Genomic DNA, 20,683 nt, shown 5'->3' on the forward strand with positions numbered 1-20,683 from the left:
AAAACAGAAGTATTTTGAGACAAAAGGCTTTGTTGTTCACTGCTTTAAACCCTCTGGTCACTTCCTTGTTCTCAGGAAAGGTTTGATTTTTATTTTCTGTTGCTTCTATGGTTACATGCAACAGAGCAAAGCAGGTAGATTCTAAAAATTTACTTCAGGCCAGCAGCACTTTAAGCACAGTGAATCCAAAATGAGCATGAACGCTGACCTGCCCTCTGTGGTGTATATCCATATGTGTGGAAGTGTTCTCAGATACTACTGAGTTGTGATTTCCTGGCACTTGTGTCAATGGCAGTGAAGAACTAAGCCCAGGTGAGTATTTTAAAGACAAACTATTAATCTATAGTTACTGTGCTGGCATTTTAAAGATCATTTCAGGAGCCAGGGAAGGTGGGTATTCTCAGTAGTTAGAAATTTTAATTGCAGCAACAGATATTTGACCACTAGATGCTTTACTTCTCAGGCTGAATGGAAATGTCCCTTGCTAAGTAATTAAATTCTCTGCTAGTGTGAATGAAAGTCCAGTGCAGATTCCTGCCATACCAGCTGCACTCATTTATCAGCCCTATACTTTTGCTCACTGGATGCACATTAACAATCTTTGTTGGATATTAATTATTGTTTTACCTGCCTCTAGTGGAACAGTGAAACCTTTGGTCAGTGGGAAGAAAGGCTGGTCTGTCTGACTGCAGGTTGGACGTGCCTGCATGCTCCATTGCTAAATTACTCATTTACAGCTTAACCTCGTTATTGCCAAAAAGGAAATGGCCTCAAAATCTTAGCCTACCAGACAGGTTCACACTGTAGCTTCACATGAATAGTTTGCCCATTTTTGGTGTGTTATTAACTACGTACCAGGTGGGGACTTAGACTTGACCAGAGCAGTCTGCCACTCTGTCACACTGATTCAGGATTTGGAGCAAAAAAGAGAATGTTTTTTTATGTTTTCAACTGTGTTCTGCACCCTTTTTTCCGTGCTTTGTATGGGGTGCAATGGTCTGGTGATGCTGAACCAAACATTTTGCAGCACTGAATTTTTTTCTATTCATCCTTAAAAGGAAAGGCACCTCAATATCAGCAAGCTGTGTTAATAAAAGAAAACTCTTTTGTTAAAACCACATAAAACTACACTCTGAAGCATGGGTCATAGCAAAGTGTTTGCATTACAGGTTTTAATTACATATTTCCCTTAATTGCCTGTTAATTCTCAAAGACTCATTGCCAACTTTTGCTTGTTATGCTAATCACTGTGCATTTGTTGCTCCCACCTGATTTTTCCTCTCCAGTGGAAGTTGTCTCTTGCCATATTGGTTCTTAAAGGTGGACATACTTGAATATGCTATTAGGAGCTTGGCTGATTTCTAGCAGAGGTTGTTTGTAGTGTTTTTCCTCAGTGAAATAAGGAAATAACTGAGCTGCACCTTGAAGCAATATGGCTCTACAAGCATGATGCTGTACTCGTGCTGCCTGCTGCTTCTGGAAGGTAAAGGTGGGTATAGTCCTCCTGGAGCTCAGACTACCAACCCTTCTCTACAGGCTGGACATATTGGGTCATTCAGATATGGCATGGGTGTCTCAAAGATGGTCCTGCCACAATCTTTACAGACGCGAGGTTCTCACAGTATTTGGGAGTACACTTTGCAGGTGAAGAGATAAGAGATAGGGCTTGTCCAGTTTTCTAGAAGGTTAATGAATACTAGATACAAGTAAGGGGAAATTCCTGTCACATTTGAAAATATTGGCTGCTGATTTTAACAGGATCAGGTTTTCATCTGAGAAGATCTGTCACATCATCTCTCATCTTTCTTGTTTATTTTTTGCCTAGGCCGGCTATCCTTATGGCGGAAGGAGATGGATGGACCAGTCTCTGCTCTTTTGCTGACAGGCGAGCTGGAAGCATGTCAGTTCTTGACTTACTTTGCTTGTGTTGGTGCAAGGGCCCAGCACAGCTTGTGCACAAAAAATTTTCTTGGCTTTTGGAGCTCTTCTGCTTTGACTTAAGATGGAGAGAGATGATGGAGAGTTGACATATGGTCTGTGACAGGGGTGGGTGAGGGTTGCTGGCTCTCTGTACCTCTAGCCATAACCAGTCAGGGTCAGGGGCTGTTCTCTGCCCCAGAGATGATACGCTATGCCCTGGCCACATCTGTTCTGTTCAACTCTTCAGACTCCAAAACTGGGTAGACATTTTCAAGCTGCCTATTGACCCTGGTCAATGCATTGTTTTCAGTCATATATAGACACTAATTTGAAACGTGGATTAGCTGAACTGACCCCAGACTGGGCAAGTAGAGCTCTAAAAATTTAATAGCACAGGCAGACAGGCTCTGGTGCCTGGGCCCTGGCACTGTTTGTTTATTGATATTAATGTATCCTTGCCTCCTGTAAGTTGCAAGTGACCCTTCAGGTTGCTGGCTCTTGCACCCTGTTGAATTTCAGAAAAAAGTCATGGGCTCTGCAGCAGTGTTTCTTTTTATGAATTGTGCACTTTTCACAGTGCCTGTGAGCCTTGGAAAAGAGGGATGCTGCTTTTACAGGGAACCAGGGGAAAAACCTGCTTCTGCAGAAGTCAGTGCTAAGGCTCCTGGGATCCTCTGTGGACCCTCTTATTACACTGTAAAATTCCTGCTGGCTCCCAGGAGAGGGACTTAAATGCAAATGTGAGTTGCTGGTGGGACTTGTCATTCCATAGCTCCAGAAGATTGATGTAAACCAGCATATCTGGTTTAATTGTTACATGTTCCTTCTTACAGATTAGGGACATGCAGAGGAGCAAGTAGAGGGGAAACACTTTTGTCCTCCTATTCACCTTCACCCTGTGCCCAGACTTGCCTCCGCTCAGCTTTTATGTCAAATGGGGGTTCTGAAGGTCACCAACAGGATCAGCTTCTGGAAACAAGGGTCAAGGGGTCAAGCTGGAGCACTTGTGTTACTGGGAGGCATGCTCCTAAACTGCTGAACTCCTGATCATCAGTGGGAAGACAGGTTGTTTCTCTCCCTTATTTCTAAAGGGAGCCAAGCATTACTAGCCCACATGAATTAGCCCACACCTTTCCTTGGTTAGATGATTCTCACTGTATTTTGTGTTTTTGCCCTTTTTGCTCCCAAGGCTCAGCAAAGTCCTTTGTCTCTCCACAGCTACCCTATTCAGGCAGAAGATGGACTGGGAACCCTGCAGTGCCAGGTGGAAGGGAACCACATAGGTTGGTGAAAAGGGGGAAAAATCATGGGTTTCTGTTATTCCTGCACCTCCAGGGGATAGAGGGAGGGTGTCAATCATGAGTTCCTGCTCTGTCTTCAAAGTTAGGAATGTGGCTTAGGGCTGAATCCACAAAACCTGCTTCAGATCAAGGCTTACCAATCTTCAACATAGCCACTGCTGTGATTTACATCCTCTGCACAGCCTTGGAGAAAACAAAGTGTAGTGCTCCAGTGAAACCATGACATGATGTGGACATTGCTGACAGCAACAATGTGATTTGGTGTCTTTGGTCAGTTCTACTTTAATCCTTCTTGTATGTGATGGACCTTCCTTTTACTGCTTTATTAGAGGAATAAATTGGGTTCTCCCCTCTATCCATGGTCTCTCTGGTAACAGGTTGGATCCCTTTAGTTTTTTCTTGTTTCCAAGCACTCTGAAGAAGCTTCTAATTTCTTTTGGAGACTTTGAGCAGCAAGCTTCCTGCTTGGGGAAGATCATCTGAGCTAAATATATAAAATAGAAATTGATATCTAGCTCTCATATAGACACTGATGGTGCAATAGAATATCCTGAGCTTTTGAGATATCTTGGGGTATCTAGAAGTTCTCCAGTGGGGTGTCAGAGATAATGGAGGTCTTGAAGAAGGTCTGCAACTTCCTAGCATGGCAAGTGAGGCCAGATAAGACCCACAGGGTCTAAGATGACATGAAACATTTATGTTTAGGCAACCAAATCCTGCTTCTGAGATTCAGCTTACAGGTTCAGATATGTTACTGTACATACCTACAGTATAGTGTCTACTTACGATCTAAGGCTCTGAGTTCCCTGAGCTGATATTTGGTTCAGTTCCTGCACACACACTCTGCTGAAATCAACACAGTTATACTGTTGTAAAGAAAGTGTAAGGAAGAGGAGAATCAGGCCTAGGACACCTGGACAAGGTTTGGTAGGATGCACTCTTCATGGAGCCCTCCACGCTTTTGCTATAAAGCATATTACTTTTCTCTCCTTCAGGGTCCCACAATGTCAGCTTCTCAGTGTTTAACAAAGGAAAGTGAGTAGAAAAATATTTTTCTCTCTTTTTCTGTGGTTTTGCATGGGGACAGAGATGTGTTTGAGTTCAGGATATGTGCATGATGTTTTTACTGAATCTTGTGTTTCATTGTTTAGAAATGAGGTTTTTCTATCTTGAGATGATGATCATCAGATTTCACATGAAAACGGAAAATGTTCCTCCCCCAAAGCATCTTTGCTTTGGGGTTTCAATACTCTAGCTTCAGTGCCCAAATCATAACTCATCTGTAAAGCTTAACTGAATAAAATTCTTTCGCCTTGCTTTTGACTCCTCATCCAAATGGGAAAGAATTTATCCATAAAAGGAGGTTAAAATGGGTTTTGACAGTGTCAAAACCATACTTTATAATAGGACAGTACTTCTAATAAAGAGCTTCAGCCACATAATGGAGTCTCTTGAATCAGTGCCTCGGTGTGCTGGTGGAAGGTGTTGTTGGTCCTTGTAGAAATGTTCCACTCTTCCTCTGGAGACCGAGTGCCCTGCTCTGCCAAAAGAAGATCTAATTTAACTTAAATGGCCAAGGATCTCTCAGGCATTTTCTCTCTCTTGCAGGTCAGCAGTACACAAAGGTGCTTGGCTCATCAGTGCCAAACAAGAGCTTTTCTTGTATCAGACACATTCAGGTATTGCACTGATCCACCTCACTGGCCGCACAGTCCTAGTGTGGGCTTAGAAATGGTGTCTCACTGTTGTCTTTTCCAAGGACTTAATTTTGTTGTGTTGTCATTTTGGGTGTGCCACTCCCTTGGTATGGGCTTGGCTACACAAAAAGCTGCAGATCAAAAATTTCAAGAAGACTTGGTTTATGTGTTAAGGCTGGGAGTCCTGCCATGGGCTATATCCTACATCTCCAGTGAGTTAGTGTTTTTCTCAGAGATTTGTTTGAACTCTCTTTTGGACAGCCTAACCTGAGACAATCAGCCAGAGGACAGCAGTATGGCAGGGTTTGGGATGACGCTGCTTTTTTCATTGTCCCTTTTCCTGTCAGATCAGATGTAGACTTGAGATGTTGCATCTAGATAAACATTTCTCCCTTAAATCACACTGTATTTGGTAAGGTTGAGATTTTAGAAACGCAGACCTTAGGATGAGATAGATCCCACATCAGCTACAGGAGAAGATGATGTTCAGTTGCTCCAAAAATTGAGTTCTGGATAAATGGTGAATGGCAGGTTACTGCACTATTACTAAAAAAAAAATAAATAAAATTAAGGTACATTAACATTAATCACTTCCATGTGACATTTCAAGCTATATTGTAGACAGCAGACAATGGGATCCTGAGCATCTGCTCAAGATTATGGTCATGGGCAAATGGTGTCCAAGATTCAGCAAGGCTGGATGTCCAACAGCCAAAGCAGAAGTAGAGGACCGGGGACTGCAGAGCACTGAGCAGCCCTTGACCTTAGTCAGAGGTTGCATAATGCTGAAGAACCACTTGGTTCACCTGCACAGATCCCCAGCAAGTTCCCATCAAGTTTTTGCCATTAAGTTGGCTGAATTGAGTGTAATGAATGCACCAGTTCCTTATGGGCTGTATCTGAGAAGCTTGGTTCAAGAGGTAACAAAAGCTTTTTTTAAAAATAAAAACCCATAGCCAATACATGTTTTGTATATTGTTTATAGTATACAGCTTGTTTCACCTATAAATTCAAAACACCGTAAAGGAGGGTAATTTTATGTCCTTATTTACAAGCACAGTAAAATGAAATAACCCTGCATGAAGTTGTCTATTGGCAGAGCACCAGCAGAAACAAGATCTGTCAGGTCTATCCAGTAGACTGTACTGTGCTAGCCAGTAGTCAATATTGGAAAAGTAAAGTTTAAATACTAGATGAATTAACAAAAAAAAAAAAAGCAGATAAAGACCAACATCCCTTATCTTTTTTATCAGTCTTTTTTTCAGAACTGTACAAATACAATTGGGTGGTTAAACTAGGATATCTGAGTGCAAACTGAGTAAATGTCATCAAAGAGAGAAATAGGTTTCCAGTGTGGAAAGGCATGACTAGAACAGATAAAATCCTGAAAGATTCTCATGATGTGGACACTCAGATGTCAGATGTTCAGTTCCCTCCATTTGTCCCTGAAGCCTAAGAGGTGACTGGAAAGTGTGGTAACATCTAAACTTATAGGCTAAATTGAGAAGCAAGTCAGAGAAGGTCAGAAGGATTAAACCAGTTTTAATACCACCTTTTTTTGCAGAGCTCCTCAATAGCACAGAATATACTGGTTTGCAACCTGAGCATGACAGATGCAGCCACTGCTAAGTAACAGTCCAAGCATTACAGTCATGCGGCCAAGTTATCCATGTTGTTCATTCCTGGTGTAATCCCAGCGGCTGCCAAAAACCCTGTGAAGGATCAGTGAGATGCCTGTTTCATTCACAGGAGCCTGCTCTGGCTGGAAACTGTACAAGTGCATTGTTGGCTCTGACAGAAATAGGGCTGGAGTTAACCTTTGCAACGCTTGTTTTCAGATCCCCCTTTTCCTTCCTCTGTAGAGATAGTCTCTGTGTTCCCAACTGGTGGGAGCCTTGGAGGAGGCACTGACCTCACAGTCACGGGGGATTTCTTTGAGGAACCGGTACAGGTCACTGCTGCAGGTAAGTGGAGAAATGTCTGAAATATGCGTTTTTCAAAACAGTGGTTATGGCCCTGACCACAAAACCCAAGAGATGTTCATGGATACCACTGCAGGAGTTGTAAGACTCACCATCAGGAAGGTCCAGTTATTCTGACTGTGGGTATGAACTGTTCTGCTTGCTTGATAGCACAAGCCCAGGCTTTTAGCAAAGTGTTGACCCCTTTTGGAAAAAAGATGGGTTCATGCTGCAGCTGAGCTGTGTTTACAAGTCTCACACAGAGCATTTGTCTCCTTTTCCTGCTGCCAGGTGTCCCCTGTAAAGTCAAGCATATCTCTCCCCAACAAATCAGATGCACCACAGAGCCTGTTGGCAAGGACAGGAGGCTCAGTGGCCCCCAGCCAGGTACAGTATTTAAATGACTGAAGGTTCAAACAAGAAAACGCGCATGGAAATGGAGGGCAGAAATTGTTTGGTGATTAATGCAGTCAAAAAACAGGGCTTTCCAAAACTGTCTGCTTCAGCATCAAGCCAGTTTCTCCTAGGTTTGACAGGGAGGAGGGCCACAGAAATCATCAGAGGGATGGAGTCACCTGCCCTAAGAGGACAGGCTGAGAGAGTTGGGGGTGTTCAGCTGGAGAAGGCTCCAGGAGACCTTAGAGTGGCCTCCCAGTACTTACAGGGGGCTTATAAGAAAGACAGGGACAGACCTTTTAGTAGGGCTTGTTGCAATAGGACCGGCCAAAATGGTTTTAAACTAAAAGAGGGTAGATTCAGACTAGATATAAGGAAGAATTTTTTACAATGAGCGGGTGAGGCACTGGAACAGGTTACCCAGAGTAGTTGTGGCTGCCCCCTCCCCGGCAGTGTTCAAGGCCAGGTTGGACAGGGCTTTGAGCAACCTGGTCTAGTGGAAGGTGCCCCTATCCATGACAGGGGGGTTGGACTAGATGACCTTTAAAGGTCCCTTCCAACCCAAACCATCCTGTGATTCTATAGCAAGGAAAGGCAAGGTGGAGAGCTCAGGCCACCACTTGCAGCTGGGCGATTATAGGAGGAAGGTCAACCTGGTGTATAGGGCTGTGGAAAATGAGGGGGGAAAAGGTATAGATAATATTTAGAGGAAGGATAGCTGAACTAGAGCTACTGTAGAGGCTTCTGGGGATACTGCTTAAGTGGAGCATTGCAGTAGGAAATTATTGTGCATAAAATGAGGCCTAGTTTATATTGACTGTGGGTCATCTAGGTACCATTTCCTGCAAGAGCAGACATGTGAGCTTGGTTGGATGCTCTGCTCTCTGCAGTTTTTTGTTCTTTCTGGTGGTGGGTTTCAAGGTAGAACAAATTCCCAGAAGCAAGATCTGTGTTCTGCCTTGGACTGCAAAAAAGTCCTACAGACAGAGCCAATTTATTATTAAAATTTTCTGTTCTGGCCTGCCTCTTTACACCACTGATTCTAGCATGTGCTCTTGGATTTTTCTTGGCTGCTACTGAGAACGCTTTTGTTTTAACTTTCTAGGAAACAGAGGGCTTCTCTTTGAAGTCTGGGATGATGCCTCTGATCTGACAGAAGCAGGTCCTGGATATAGATGGCAGTTTGTACCTAATGCCAGTTCCCCAGTGAGATTTCTGTCCAGGGCAAAGAAGTCCTTCAGGTACTTAGTGATCTTAAAAAGAGATGAAGCCATGGCAATCACCTTTAGCAGTGTAAGGTGTAGCAATAACCCCTGACAGCTCTCTATAGCAGAGCCTTACTGCATAGCTCCTATAAATCAAAGCAACCCCCTGCTCCGAGGTCCTTTTGAAGCTCAAAATATGCAGTGAAGTGTTTTATTTTTCATCCTTTTGCTTTCACTCAGTATTTCTGCTCTACCTGGCCTAGATGTGCCTGACATACCACAAAATAAATTGTTGCTGAGGTAGAAGGAGCTCCAATTAGAGGCTGTCTTGAGCTGGAGCTCCAGCCAGATGTGGAGGGCCAGATCCTCAGCTGATGTTGGCAGCTGCAGCACAGGTGGAGTTAATAGAAATAAACTGATTTGCCCCAAGCTGCAAAAATATCTGAACTGTGTTGGTGCCCATTGCCTTGTCAGATACACCCTTGAAAAGCTGTTTAACACGCATGAATATTTTCATTTTTCTATCACTTCTCTGTTTTTTTCAGTTGACTTTGTGTGTGATTTTGAACCTTTTCCTCCCTGTTCAGGGTTACGACTTTGCTTGAAAAGAAATGAACAAAAATGTGACCAACAAAACCACACTTATTTTCAGAGCTGATGTTTTTTTTCCTTTTTAAAAATTTCTGTAAAGCTTAAATGACATTTAATGTGAAAATGGGTCATTCTGAGGTTCCTTCAGTTTTAAAATCTCTGTTTTGTTATAACTTGGTCTCACAGTCTTTCCTTGTTACTCATTGTACATGTGAAGGTGGGGTGTGGGTCTGGGATTTTTTTGCAATATCTCTTTTGTATATTATAGATGTTCTGCTTTTATTTAGCTCCAGGCTTCGTGGATTTTTTGTGACTCCTCAGACCAACAATTACACCTTCTGGATTCAGGCAGATGGTCAGGCAACTCTCTACTTAAGTTTTTCTCAAGATCCAGAACATAAGGTATTACTTTTGGCAGAGGAAAAATGAGATCAGGATAGGAAAGGGTTTTAATTAAGGTCATAACAAGTGGGAATTTCCCCACTGTGAATTGATTTATTGGCCCTTACTATGAATATGTTGGAGAGTGAAATCTGTATGATTATATTTGACATTTTACATTGGCCCTATCAGCTGCTCAGCTCATGAAAATCTCACTCTTGCAACCAGAGTCTTCAAATGCCCTTTCCAGATGACCTTTTTGTTAGTTCAGCACATCACCATCACTAACAATCTGTGCAAGGGGACCTGGAGACTTGCTGTCTGACTTCCTCAGTTTACCTCCTTTTTTGCCTGTTGAAATTTTGCCCTCTGAAAACATTAGTACTTCCCTTTGTAAAGCTGAAAGCATGTTATAAATGAAGGTGATCTATTTCTCTGGGCTATTAGCTAGTAACTGAACTGGGCTAGAATATAAAGGATTTCTTATCTATAAAACAAAAGTAGCATTTCTGGTCTTACTAATGGTAACATAATACATCTCAGAAGGCTGTAGATATAGTTCTTTTGTATTTGGAGGACATGAGATGTAGAACTGAAATTATCCATGAAAAGTCGCATGGGGAACTGGTATTAGGATAGGGTCAGCCATAAGAATTATCTTCTTTATGGTATTGAACTTGAAACTAAAGCTCTTTTGAGATGATGGCTTTTTCCTGTATGATAGGAAGGAATGTGTCAACCATCAACTCACTGCTATCAGTTATCAGTTACAAGTCTGGTTTTTTGGAGCTGTGGTATTGGACAAAGTGTCTTTTGGGGCTGGAGAAATGTCTCTGTAGCTGCTTGGTTTGGTTTTTCTGGACACAGGTGAGAATAGCTTCTCTCCCTGCTGGCAATTCGGAGTGGTCTGAGAACTGGGTGAAGAGCTGGAGTGAGCATTGGCAGCCAAAATCCCAGAAATTTGAGCTAACTGCTGGTTCGAGGTACTACCTGGAAGCACTGCATCATGGAAAGGCACCCAGCAATGGGATGAGAGTTGGAGTCCAGATTCATAACACGTGGCTAAATCCCCACGTGGTGAACAACTACTACATTGAGAGACACGAAATTCGGGCTCACGCCTTGCGTCTTCCAGAGGTGCAGGTCAGTGCTGTGTGCTTAACCCTGGGAGCTGGATTAGCCCTGATTCACTTGACACAGATGGCAGAAAATCTTAATTGTAAAGGCCTTGTCGGTGCTAGACATGAAAGTCTGTTCCCACCTTGTTTTTAACCTGCTGAGATAGTTGATGAGAATAGCATCAGGAGCTGAAGGTGTTTGTGTTTTTTCCACAGATTGGTAGATGTATGTAAATCCTGTGGTTGCATTATAATCTGCTGTGTGTTAAAGTGTAAGCAATGCTGACTCCCCTCAGATGTTATCTCACTAAGGCCTCACCTTGTTGACTAATGCTGATTGATATAAGTTTGAGATAGTTTTTATTTCCTCCCCTTAGTGACAGCACACTCTGTGTTATCTGGTCAACCCTATACTGCAAACAGATGGTAGAAACTTGCAGCTTGACGAAGGTTGCTCAGGAATAAGGGAACGTTTTCCTGGTGGTTAAACCCCACAGCTGCAGGTCAGAAGTTTTAGGAACTATTTGCGGCTGTCAGAGTGTCTGCACAGGTCATGCATCCCTTGTGCTCCCTTTAATCTAAGAACAGGAGCCCAAGGCTTGTGTCAGGAGAGACCACGGAGGACCAGAGCAGTTTAAGAGTAGCTGAAGGGACTCTTGATTTACAGAGTCTTAAAAAGGCAAAATGTTGGCCGTAAAATCCTCCTCAGTAGAAGATATCAGGTTTGAAGTCTGTGCGTCTCACGCAGTTTGTATCTGTTTTCATTTATTTATTTGCTTCTTTGCTTGCCAGATGTTGACTGTGTTTGGTACAGGGTGTTTCAGTATCTCCTGGAGTAACATACTGCGCAGGATGATCCCCACAAATGCTACAGCACGCCAGGTAGGCATCATTAAACACAGACACCCAGATCTCTGCTGAGGTGTAATTGATGGAGCTCTGATACTTGACAGCAGTTAAGCATTTGGCCCAGAAGCTGAGGTAAATTTTACATGATGTAGGAGTGATTTTTGTTACTGGGAGTGTCACACAGTGGGATTCTTTGGGGGGCTGACTACCAGGTATATTCTAAGCATATCACAGCATCTGATCTTGGCCTGTCATGTCTGCAGTGAAGTATGTGGTATCCAGAGATACCAGACTCTTGGACTTCTCATCTAAGACCGATGTGTAGTGTCTGGCTCTTGCTTCAGATAGGAGCTCCATTCTGGCTTCTTCAAAATCCCATAGTCTCTTGGTGTGGTAGTTGGTCACTGTTAAAACTACTCTGGGTGATAACTCCATGATATCATTAGACATCTAGTCAACACAGCTGGTGGAGCCTGGAGGGACATGAAGATGCCCAGGCTGTGATATAGCTCATGTAAGAAATCTGCACCTTTCTGAGGAGGTTGCTGGACACCTAAAGGATGTTTCACACCCCTGAAGGGTATCAGACATGGAAGTTTACATTCTGTGTGGAGCTGAATTTTATTCTCTATCATTTGGCTACCTGCTTGTTCAGAGCTGCCTTGCCACCACTCCCTAGCTGATGAAAAATGTAGTGATGTGTGTGTTGAAGCTCTCTGCTGAAATGTTCCAGACACAATTGTACTGTGACTGCTTTTCACTTTCTTAATTTTTTTAAAGGTGCAAACAGCAATAGAAGAACTTCTTTCAATAGAATGTGAAACTGAGCCAACTTCTGCTAAAATCCTTTTACATGATGGCTTTGAGAAAGAAGGTAGTGATCTTCTGTGACAAATAAGCAGTATTCACTGTGAGAGTTGATTTCCTTTTATGAAATAAATGTACTTTAAACCTTCAATTACAGTAAATTTACACTTTTAATGGGTTTAAGTACATACATTTCCGTTTCTCAGCTATTCATTATTTTTGTGTATTCTGATGGGGGAGTTTATAGAACTAATATTAAAACCAACATGATTAATATAATGAGAGATTCTTTCTGTAATACATTGTATAACTCAGTTGTATTGCAACACTTATCAAAGCAGGTGATATGTCTTGGTTGTTAGAAACGTTAAGAGTAGAGACAAAAAATGCAAGTGGTGGGCATGTGAAATTATTCATGTTTCACTATGTCTGCTAGGGAAGCAAATCTGGCATAGCCCATAGCTACAGCTCAGGCTGCGGAAACAGCTGATTCTGACTCCAGAGATCTTCACTTTCAGTGTTTCTTGATGACTGAAAGTGAAACAGTGCAAATTTCTGTGGTACACTTGACTGGTCAGGGAAGGTGTAAAACATCAATCACTTTTGTAAAAAAAATAAAATTACTGATAATAGTTTGTTAACATTGAAAGTATTGTGCACATAAGAAAGTTACTCTAGTAGAAAGTAACTCTAGTAACACTGGAAGAGGTTGCCTAGAGAGATTGCAGAAGTCTCATTGCTGGACACATTCAAGGCCAGGTTGGACGTGGCTCTGAGCAACCTGGTCTAGTTGAAGATGTCCCTGCTCATTGCAGGGGGTTGGACTAGATGGCCTTTAAAGGTCCCTTCCAACCCAAACTGTTCTATGATTCTTTATCTGACAGCAATTATAGTAGACTTATTCTATGCCAAAAAGTAGGTGATTGTCTAGAGGCCTCGTATCACATTCTTCTATTCAGTATGGAGAGAGAGAACAGGTCCCAGCCAGTGATATGTATATCTGATAAATGATTCCTCCAAGTGCAGGAAAGAAATTCATTAACCTTAATTGGGGAGGAAGTGAAACTTTATGCAGAAAAACGAAAATAGCAACAGAATATTCTTAATGTGATCCCAAATCTACAGTTCTGCCAACAAAAAAGAGAAAAACCTGAGCTAAAAGCCAATGATAATTCAACAGTACAGTGAGAATAAAAATTAATGTATAACAAATAGAAGAGAATTTGAATTTTCACTGATGATTGTAAAATGTAGGTAATGTTAAAAGACAGCAGAACAGTGGTGAAATTGTGGTGAAGGGATGCCAGGAAAATAAAACAGCCACACACATTCAGACCCAGGGTCCATCTAGCCTAGTGTCCTGTCTTCAGCAGAAACCAAAATAGATGCCTAAGGAAGAGTAAAAACTGGATGATTATGTAAATGCATTAATTCTCTCTAAATATGAAGTATTTTCAGTTCAATTTAATTTCCTGAGTGTAATATGTTTTTTAATTTAATTACCTTCAGTGTTTCTCCCTTCCCTGTATTTACATAATCTCCCCTTGAACACAGCTAAACTACTACGTTCACAATTTCTTCTACTGAAGAATTTAACAGGTCCAACACTCATGCGAAGAACCACAGCTACTTCCTTTTGACTTTTTAAATTTTAAACTCTGCTATTAATTTCATTTTGCAGGCTTTATTTCTCTTACTGGAAGAAAAAGTGAATTGTCAGCTTGTAGTGACAGAAGAAAGTCTTTTAATTACTAGGAAGAAAAGAAATCTTAGCAGTTTTTCAGAGCATGGTTGGTAGACCAATGGAACAAACATCCCAAAGTAGAAGGTGGATTCACTGTTGCTTTATACATCAAGTTCCAGCTTTGCCTGAGTGTTTTCTGGAAAGGCATTTGGTCAAACATACTCCATGTGGCTAAAAGCAGTGTTATTTGCCATAAGGTTTTATGGTCAGAACAATGATGATCCCTCCTTCTGTCTTTCAGTACCCTTAAGCTGGGGAACAGTTGTCCTGCAGATGTTTAGGAGAATACTTAAGAGTAGGACTGCTTGACAAATTCTGGATACCCACTTCCTATATTTTCATTAATCTCTTGACCATACTGGTTTCTTCTGAATTATTTTTAAGCCTTTCAGCCCCTCAATTTTTTTTTTAATCTCTGTCAGATATGAAGGACATCATTACCACAGGAGACATCGTCAGTAGAACGGAGCCTTTCTGTGGGAGATTCAGTGTTCACAGACCAAGCCAGCTGGTGAAAACTTCCCCATCAACTTTACCAAGATATGATCTTGCTGAATACACACATGTAAGTGGCTGCTCTTGATGAGTAGGTTGCACTGGGGACTCAATACTCAGACCCAATCAGCAACATAAAATCATCTGGTCTGCTTAGACTTCCTCCAGATCCACAAAGGATCATATCTTTGGACTATGCTTGTGAACAGAGCAGAGAGTCTTTTATTGACTGGGTGGATAGTTTGAGATCCCTGAGATGCAGATATTGCTTAACACATCTGGCTGCTATCTGCTTCTGGGGATGTAACCCTTGCTGAGGGAAAGGAAAAGGTGGGATAATGTTGGGAAAAGATGGGAGGTGCAAGGATGACTGCTTCTTGATAAAAGAAAAAAACCCTTGTTAACCAGGGGCCCACTCTCACTCACTTTTCTGCTCTACACCTACTTTTAATAGGAATAAGGTCTTGATTTCCACTCTGTGACCCTTTCCTTGCCACATAGAGGAAGGAAAATATTGGAAATTGAAAGGAAGGAGGCAGAAGGGAAAGACTCATACCCAAAGCTTCCTGAAGTCCTCCCGGACTCCTTCAGTTGCCCATTACAGACCTCTTCCAGTCACAGAATCACAGAATCATCTAGGTTGGAAGGGACCTTGAAGATCATCTAGTCCAACCGTTAACCTAGCACTGACAGATCCCAACTACACCAGATCCCTCAGCGCTATGTCAACCCGACTCTTGAACACCTCCAGGGATGGGGACTCCACCACCTCCCTGGGCAGCCCATTCAAACACCTAACTACCCATTCTGTAAAGAAATACTTCCTAATATCTAGTCTAAACCTTCCCTGGCGCAACTTGAGGCCATTACCTCTTGTCCTATCCCAAACCTTGTACCTCACAAATCAAACCAGCTCCTCCAGTCTCTTTTCCTCCCTCCCATATACTTGAAATCCCCATTGGTACTTCCCAGCTATGTTTTGCCCCCAAATCTCACTGAAACATACGGACTCAGTTTCAGGCTATGTGGTGGCTAGTGCACCATCTCCTCTAGGTATTATTCAAGGCAATTTGGCCTTAAGGGCTGGGCTTTATTGCTGACCTTGAGCAAAATGTTTCCCTATTAATGTTAAACAAATATAATATCTTCTACAGACATTACTCATAAATTACCTGTTTTGATTTGTGATTTTTTTCCCCATTTTCACAGGTATGTTTTGCACATAAAGGCCCTATGAGCAATATCCTTCATATCTTGGTGTCTTATACCAATGTCTCTTTATGTTCAGTGAAGAGGAACCTCACCTGCCTATGGGATTTCAATAAAACTGACTCTAAAAGGTATCCAGACACTTATAGCTTCCAGAGATTACACTTTCCATAGTAAGAAGGTATACTAGGAAAACTGAGAGAAGTTGTAATTTGTATAGGAACAAATTGTCAGTTGGGGTAAACTGACACCTGCTCTGTCCCTGCAGAGGCATCCCTGGAAGGTGTTTCCATCTTTTTGAGGATTTACTGACTAAATTTACATGTTTCTTGTTATATGCACTATCTCACCTTAGTAATATACAGATGGAGAGTTTATTCTGTCTCTGGTAAGCACGCCAGAAGATTTCTGAGGACATTAATTTCCCAGTTTATTTGACCAAAGTCAGCAGATTTTCTGCAGTGAGACAGAGATGAATTGATTATTTATTTATTTTATTTTTTATCCCCAGGAACCTCATGAAATCATTGACACAAAAAGTTTTCAAATTGGTGTAGTCTTTGATTTTCTTTATTCACTTAGAATTACATAGGTAGAAAACATTTGGTGTTAGGTGTAAAGCTTGGGGCAAGCAGACTTAAAAAATCAGGACTCTCTGAGAGCTTCAGGAAGTGAAGCAGTTTGGGTGTCTGTAAGGTTGTGTGAGGGGTGGATGCCTGCCTGGAAGAAGGGGTTGGGATTAAATTACTACATGGTGGAGAAAGCTTGGAGCCTTGAGCAATCATCTGGTATTCCCAAGGGGCCTGACCTCTGGACTGATCCCTGTTGAGGTCACTGATGTTATCATAGTGTTTTTGCCAAAAATAGAACAGCAGTAGTCATTCCCACATCCCACTATTGTGACACAGAGGAGGATACCTAAACAGAGGTCTAAAGCTTTATTTCTCACTATGGGGAACGCAACAGAGACAGGTAGAGAGTGATCACAAACCACTGAGCAAGTGTCTTGTGTATGAATGATAACAGTAGTAATAGCAGCAGTACCTGATGTTACCTGGAAGCTTCACCAAGCACCTCAAAAGTCAGTTACTGCAACTACCTCACAGCAAAAGAGAGCTTTCACAACCCTGGTGTCTTCCAGCTGGACATTTACCTGCACTGACCTCTGGAAGGGGTGTGTGAATCGCTCCATGCTTCTCCAGGACCTCCCTGCCCATTCCCCTGTGTTTGTGCATCGGATAGACTTGCTGCACCCTGTGCTGCAAAAGGAAACCTCTGGGTCATTTTACCTTGATGAAGTCATCATCGCAGACAGAGCTGTGACTGGTAAAGGAATCTGGTTTTTTCTTTTTTCTTTTTTTTTTTTTTTTTTAATATTACCATCTTTCTAGGATACTCTATTAAAATCTTTAATGATGGGGCTGGTTGAAACTTTTTCAAAGGGGAAGGGTATTTCACAACAGGCACAAAAATAATCTTGTTTTCTTGAACTTGTATTTTTTTTTGTGAAAGCAATCAGGAAGGAATTGCTGAATATCAATATTCTTGGTTTATTTGAAAATGTGTTTCTATAAACGTAACTCTTGAATGGTCTTGCCCAGAGAAAAACCAAACAGAACACCCCCAAGCAGATGTGTTTCCAGCTATGAAATTAAAATAACCTAGGCATAGTGATAGCTGTTCTCCTTGCTCTAATGAATGCTTGTGCTCTTGTTCTTTCAGTTTTTCAGAGGGATCCCAAACCACCTTGGCTAGGTGGGAGGATAGTTGAAGCAGTATCTGTGGTGGGGTCTTCTCCCACTTACAATGTGTCCTGGATGGTGTCTGGCTGTGGTGCAAGTCTGCCCCTTCTCTCTCTAAGGTAGGGACAGTGAGTAGATTATCTCAATACCCTGTAATACCTCTTGCAGTTCCCCCTGACATGTCTGGAGCTCGTTGTCATCTAAGACAGGACATGAGAAGCAGTGGAGGATAAGACTGCAGCTTGGCAATCCCTGTGCTTTCATTGGAGTCTTGTCCTCCAGGCATTTCAAACAGCCTGTGTTCAGACTCTTTAGACTACTGAATCCTGCAAACATGTTTGTACTCTGTAGATGGGCTGCAGTTCTAAATTTAAGATATTTAATTTCACTCTTGGCACATAAGTGTTTTGAGCTTTGCTCACCATACAGGATCTTGAACATATACTGTAGACATCTTAGTGAAGGTATCTGATTCTAGTATTGAAGTTCTATTGTATGAGTGGGATTCAGTTGCCAAACCAGAGGTGCTTAAGATGTTTCAGCTAACCTGGGGTATGCAAGATAGACATGGGTCACCAAGATATGGTGCAGGACTAGAAAGAGATCTAAGCCCTTCTGGAACAGTGGATGGAGATCTGCCAGAGATGCTCCCAAACACCTTTAATGACACCAATTGCCATTTTAGACAATAGAAATCCACCTTTTGTGTTCATATTTACTGAGATGGTTTCTATTCTGGAAGTCCCAACACTGAAAGAGCCATAGGCTAACCAGATCAGAGAGCTCAACTTTAAAGGGCTATACTGGCAGAGAGTAAGTCCTTTGAAAGTTGGATTATATCCAGTCAAGTCAGCAAGGATCTGGTGGGAATAGAGCCAGGCAAGGGAGAAGCTGGAATGATGCATCATCTTCTCCTCTGCAACAGCCAGCTGTTACTTTGGCTCAGTTATTTCACCCAAAGTGACTTGCTCAGGTGTCCACAGGAAACCTCCTTTCAGAAGAAGGTGAACCTCAGTCTGCTATATCTTAATTTGGTTTCTTGCCTTGTGGTCTCTCCTCTTTCTTTTTTTCTTTTTCTTAAAATAAAGCAATGTGTCATTAGTTTTGAGTGCTCTAAAGACAGCTAGATTCTCCTTTCAGAGGTGGCTAACAGCTGAAGAAAATTAGGCCGTTTGGTCTGGTTTCCAGAGCAGCCAAGTCCTTGCATTTCCTTGAGAAAACCAAGGTTTGGGTGAATTAATCACATGTTGGGGTTCAGAGACATAGTCTAAGTCAGCACAAAGGAAAAGACTGATGCAAAAATGCCTTGGAGAGAAAGATTTAAGAAGCTCAATCTGTTTAATTTATTAAAAAGAGGATTGAGGCAGATTGATCCCAGTACCTCTCACCAGGAAAAAAATAATTAAAAAAAAGTGCTTGGCACTGGTGGGCTTCTGCATCTCACAGAGGGAGATGTAAGAGAAACCAGTGTGTGATGCTGAATCCAGGAAGATTGAAAACAGAAATCAGCACACACTTTAAAAAATGAGTGGGCTGATCACTGTCTTTGGATATCTTCAAAACAAACCCGGCTCTTTCTCTTAACTGAGCACATGCTGTGCTGTGTTCTGGTACAATTTGCTGCGATCAGGGCAAGGGTATGAGCTAAAATCTGATGTACGGGCTGTACGTCAGACAAGAAGGCTCAGGGATCCTTTTGGTTTTGTGTTCTCGAAATTTGCTCTGCAGAAGCCACGGGCTGAGGTCTGAGACTTTAGCTGTTATCCACACACTTAACCACGTGGTGGCATCATCGTACCGCGGAGAGTCTCTTTTCCCTTTGAAAAAGGAGAATTTAGCGGCAAGTGAGAAGATACTTTAAGTTTTAGAAATTGGGTTTGGATGAACTCTAATATGAAATATCGCTGTAATTCAGAGGAGTTAAGATTTTGATAGACTGGAGTTGACTAAAGGAAAGCTTTTTGCCTTGGTGTTGTAGCTGCTGCCCTGGCTGTATTTAGTTGGTCCTTTAAAAACACCGGTACTGGGGTGGGACTTGCTTGTGCTTGGTGCTGTATTAACAATTTCTTCTAACGTAATTAAAAAAAGGACTCTTTCTATCATCTTCTGTTGTGTGCATGGCCCTACATCATGTAGGTATAAGTTGGGAGTATTGAATTCCCTTTGAGCTCTGAACGTGTTCTCCTCAGGTCCTTCGAGAGTGTTGTTCCCATAGGCATCCCTCTGCTGCTGGTGACGTGGGGGTGTCACGAGTGGGGGTCTTGACTGCTAATGCCTTCATGTGAACCCTCTCTGTCACACAGAGGTGCTTTGCTTGGGGAGGGCTCTAAGGAGTATGGCTACCTCTATGTCTCCACGGAGGATGTGAGAGTCAGCCTCACTATTCAGAGACTGCAAAAGTCATCCCCACCTATTGGAGGGACCTTCCGCATCCACTTGGCCAATACAGTGATATCAGGTAAGAGAAGGTACAGGTGCAGGTCCTGGATTTCCTTTGCAGGAAATCAAGTGAATAAGAGACAATATTAAACCCTGGAAATGCTGAGGGTACAGACTGGCAGGTTAAAAAATGTATTGAGATAGCTGTTAGATCTTTGCATCTGATTACTTCAAGACATGATTTAAGGATTATAGACAGGGCAGTGTTTCTTGATGTTAGGAATGGAGTTGTTCCAAAATGCATACAGCCACTGTGAAATATTTGCCTTGATGTTAAAGATCCTGAACCGGGATTTTTCATCCCAAGGTTTCATTATGCTGCTATTTCTCCAGCATGTGTACTTCTGGTCTTGTATGACAAGACCTGTGCAGGTTACCAGGAAATTTATTCTCTTCTAGGATTACCAGGATTGGTAATTGGCTTGCAGATATCACAAAGGTTTTGTGCATAGAATTGCTTGACTTGAATTTAATTACCCTTTAGGTGTGTTAGGTTCTCTTGTGTTTGGTTTGAATAATCAGAGAGGCTTAGAATGAAAGTGAGCAGGTTAATCTGAGCAAGGCCAATGATAAAGTTGTTAACTGAGGAACCAATGACTCAGTTATAAAGTCAAATAACAAAATAGGAAAGCGCAGCCTTAGAATATTTCTGAAATAACTCTTTCTTCTGTGTTGTCACTTAAGATTTTTCTACAACAGCTGAAGGCTGTCTCAGTAGTACTCTGTTTTGAACATCATCTTTTAAAAATCTACTCCATTCCTCTTGCTGTGTTCCCAGGTCTTGTGCTTTGCCCTCTTTTTTATTAATTCATTTAGAGAGATTTATTG

The 20,683-nt window shown here is 42.0% G+C and overlaps 1 protein-coding gene across 1 annotated transcript in view; it reads left to right on the forward strand.

Moving 5' to 3' along the window:
• PKHD1 (PKHD1 ciliary IPT domain containing fibrocystin/polyductin) overlaps positions 1–20,683 on the forward strand; it is a 271,278-nt gene that overhangs the window by 12,014 nt on the left and 238,581 nt on the right. The window contains exons 8-23 of the mRNA XM_074861360.1: positions 1,826–1,900; positions 3,139–3,203; positions 4,217–4,256; positions 4,830–4,900; positions 6,781–6,882; positions 7,171–7,266; positions 8,381–8,516; positions 9,359–9,473; positions 10,320–10,595; positions 11,363–11,452; positions 12,200–12,293; positions 14,393–14,535; positions 15,675–15,805; positions 16,816–17,000; positions 17,397–17,535; positions 19,720–19,874. Of these exons, the coding sequence (XP_074717461.1) occupies positions 1,826–1,900; positions 3,139–3,203; positions 4,217–4,256; positions 4,830–4,900; positions 6,781–6,882; positions 7,171–7,266; positions 8,381–8,516; positions 9,359–9,473; positions 10,320–10,595; positions 11,363–11,452; positions 12,200–12,293; positions 14,393–14,535; positions 15,675–15,805; positions 16,816–17,000; positions 17,397–17,535; positions 19,720–19,874 (1,913 nt within the window). The remainder of the gene's footprint in view (positions 1–1,825; positions 1,901–3,138; positions 3,204–4,216; positions 4,257–4,829; positions 4,901–6,780; positions 6,883–7,170; positions 7,267–8,380; positions 8,517–9,358; positions 9,474–10,319; positions 10,596–11,362; positions 11,453–12,199; positions 12,294–14,392; positions 14,536–15,674; positions 15,806–16,815; positions 17,001–17,396; positions 17,536–19,719; positions 19,875–20,683) is intronic.

This window comes from Strix uralensis, chromosome 3 (assembly GCF_047716275.1).
Source record: "Strix uralensis isolate ZFMK-TIS-50842 chromosome 3, bStrUra1, whole genome shotgun sequence".
Lineage (NCBI taxonomy): Eukaryota > Metazoa > Chordata > Aves > Strigiformes > Strigidae > Strix > Strix uralensis.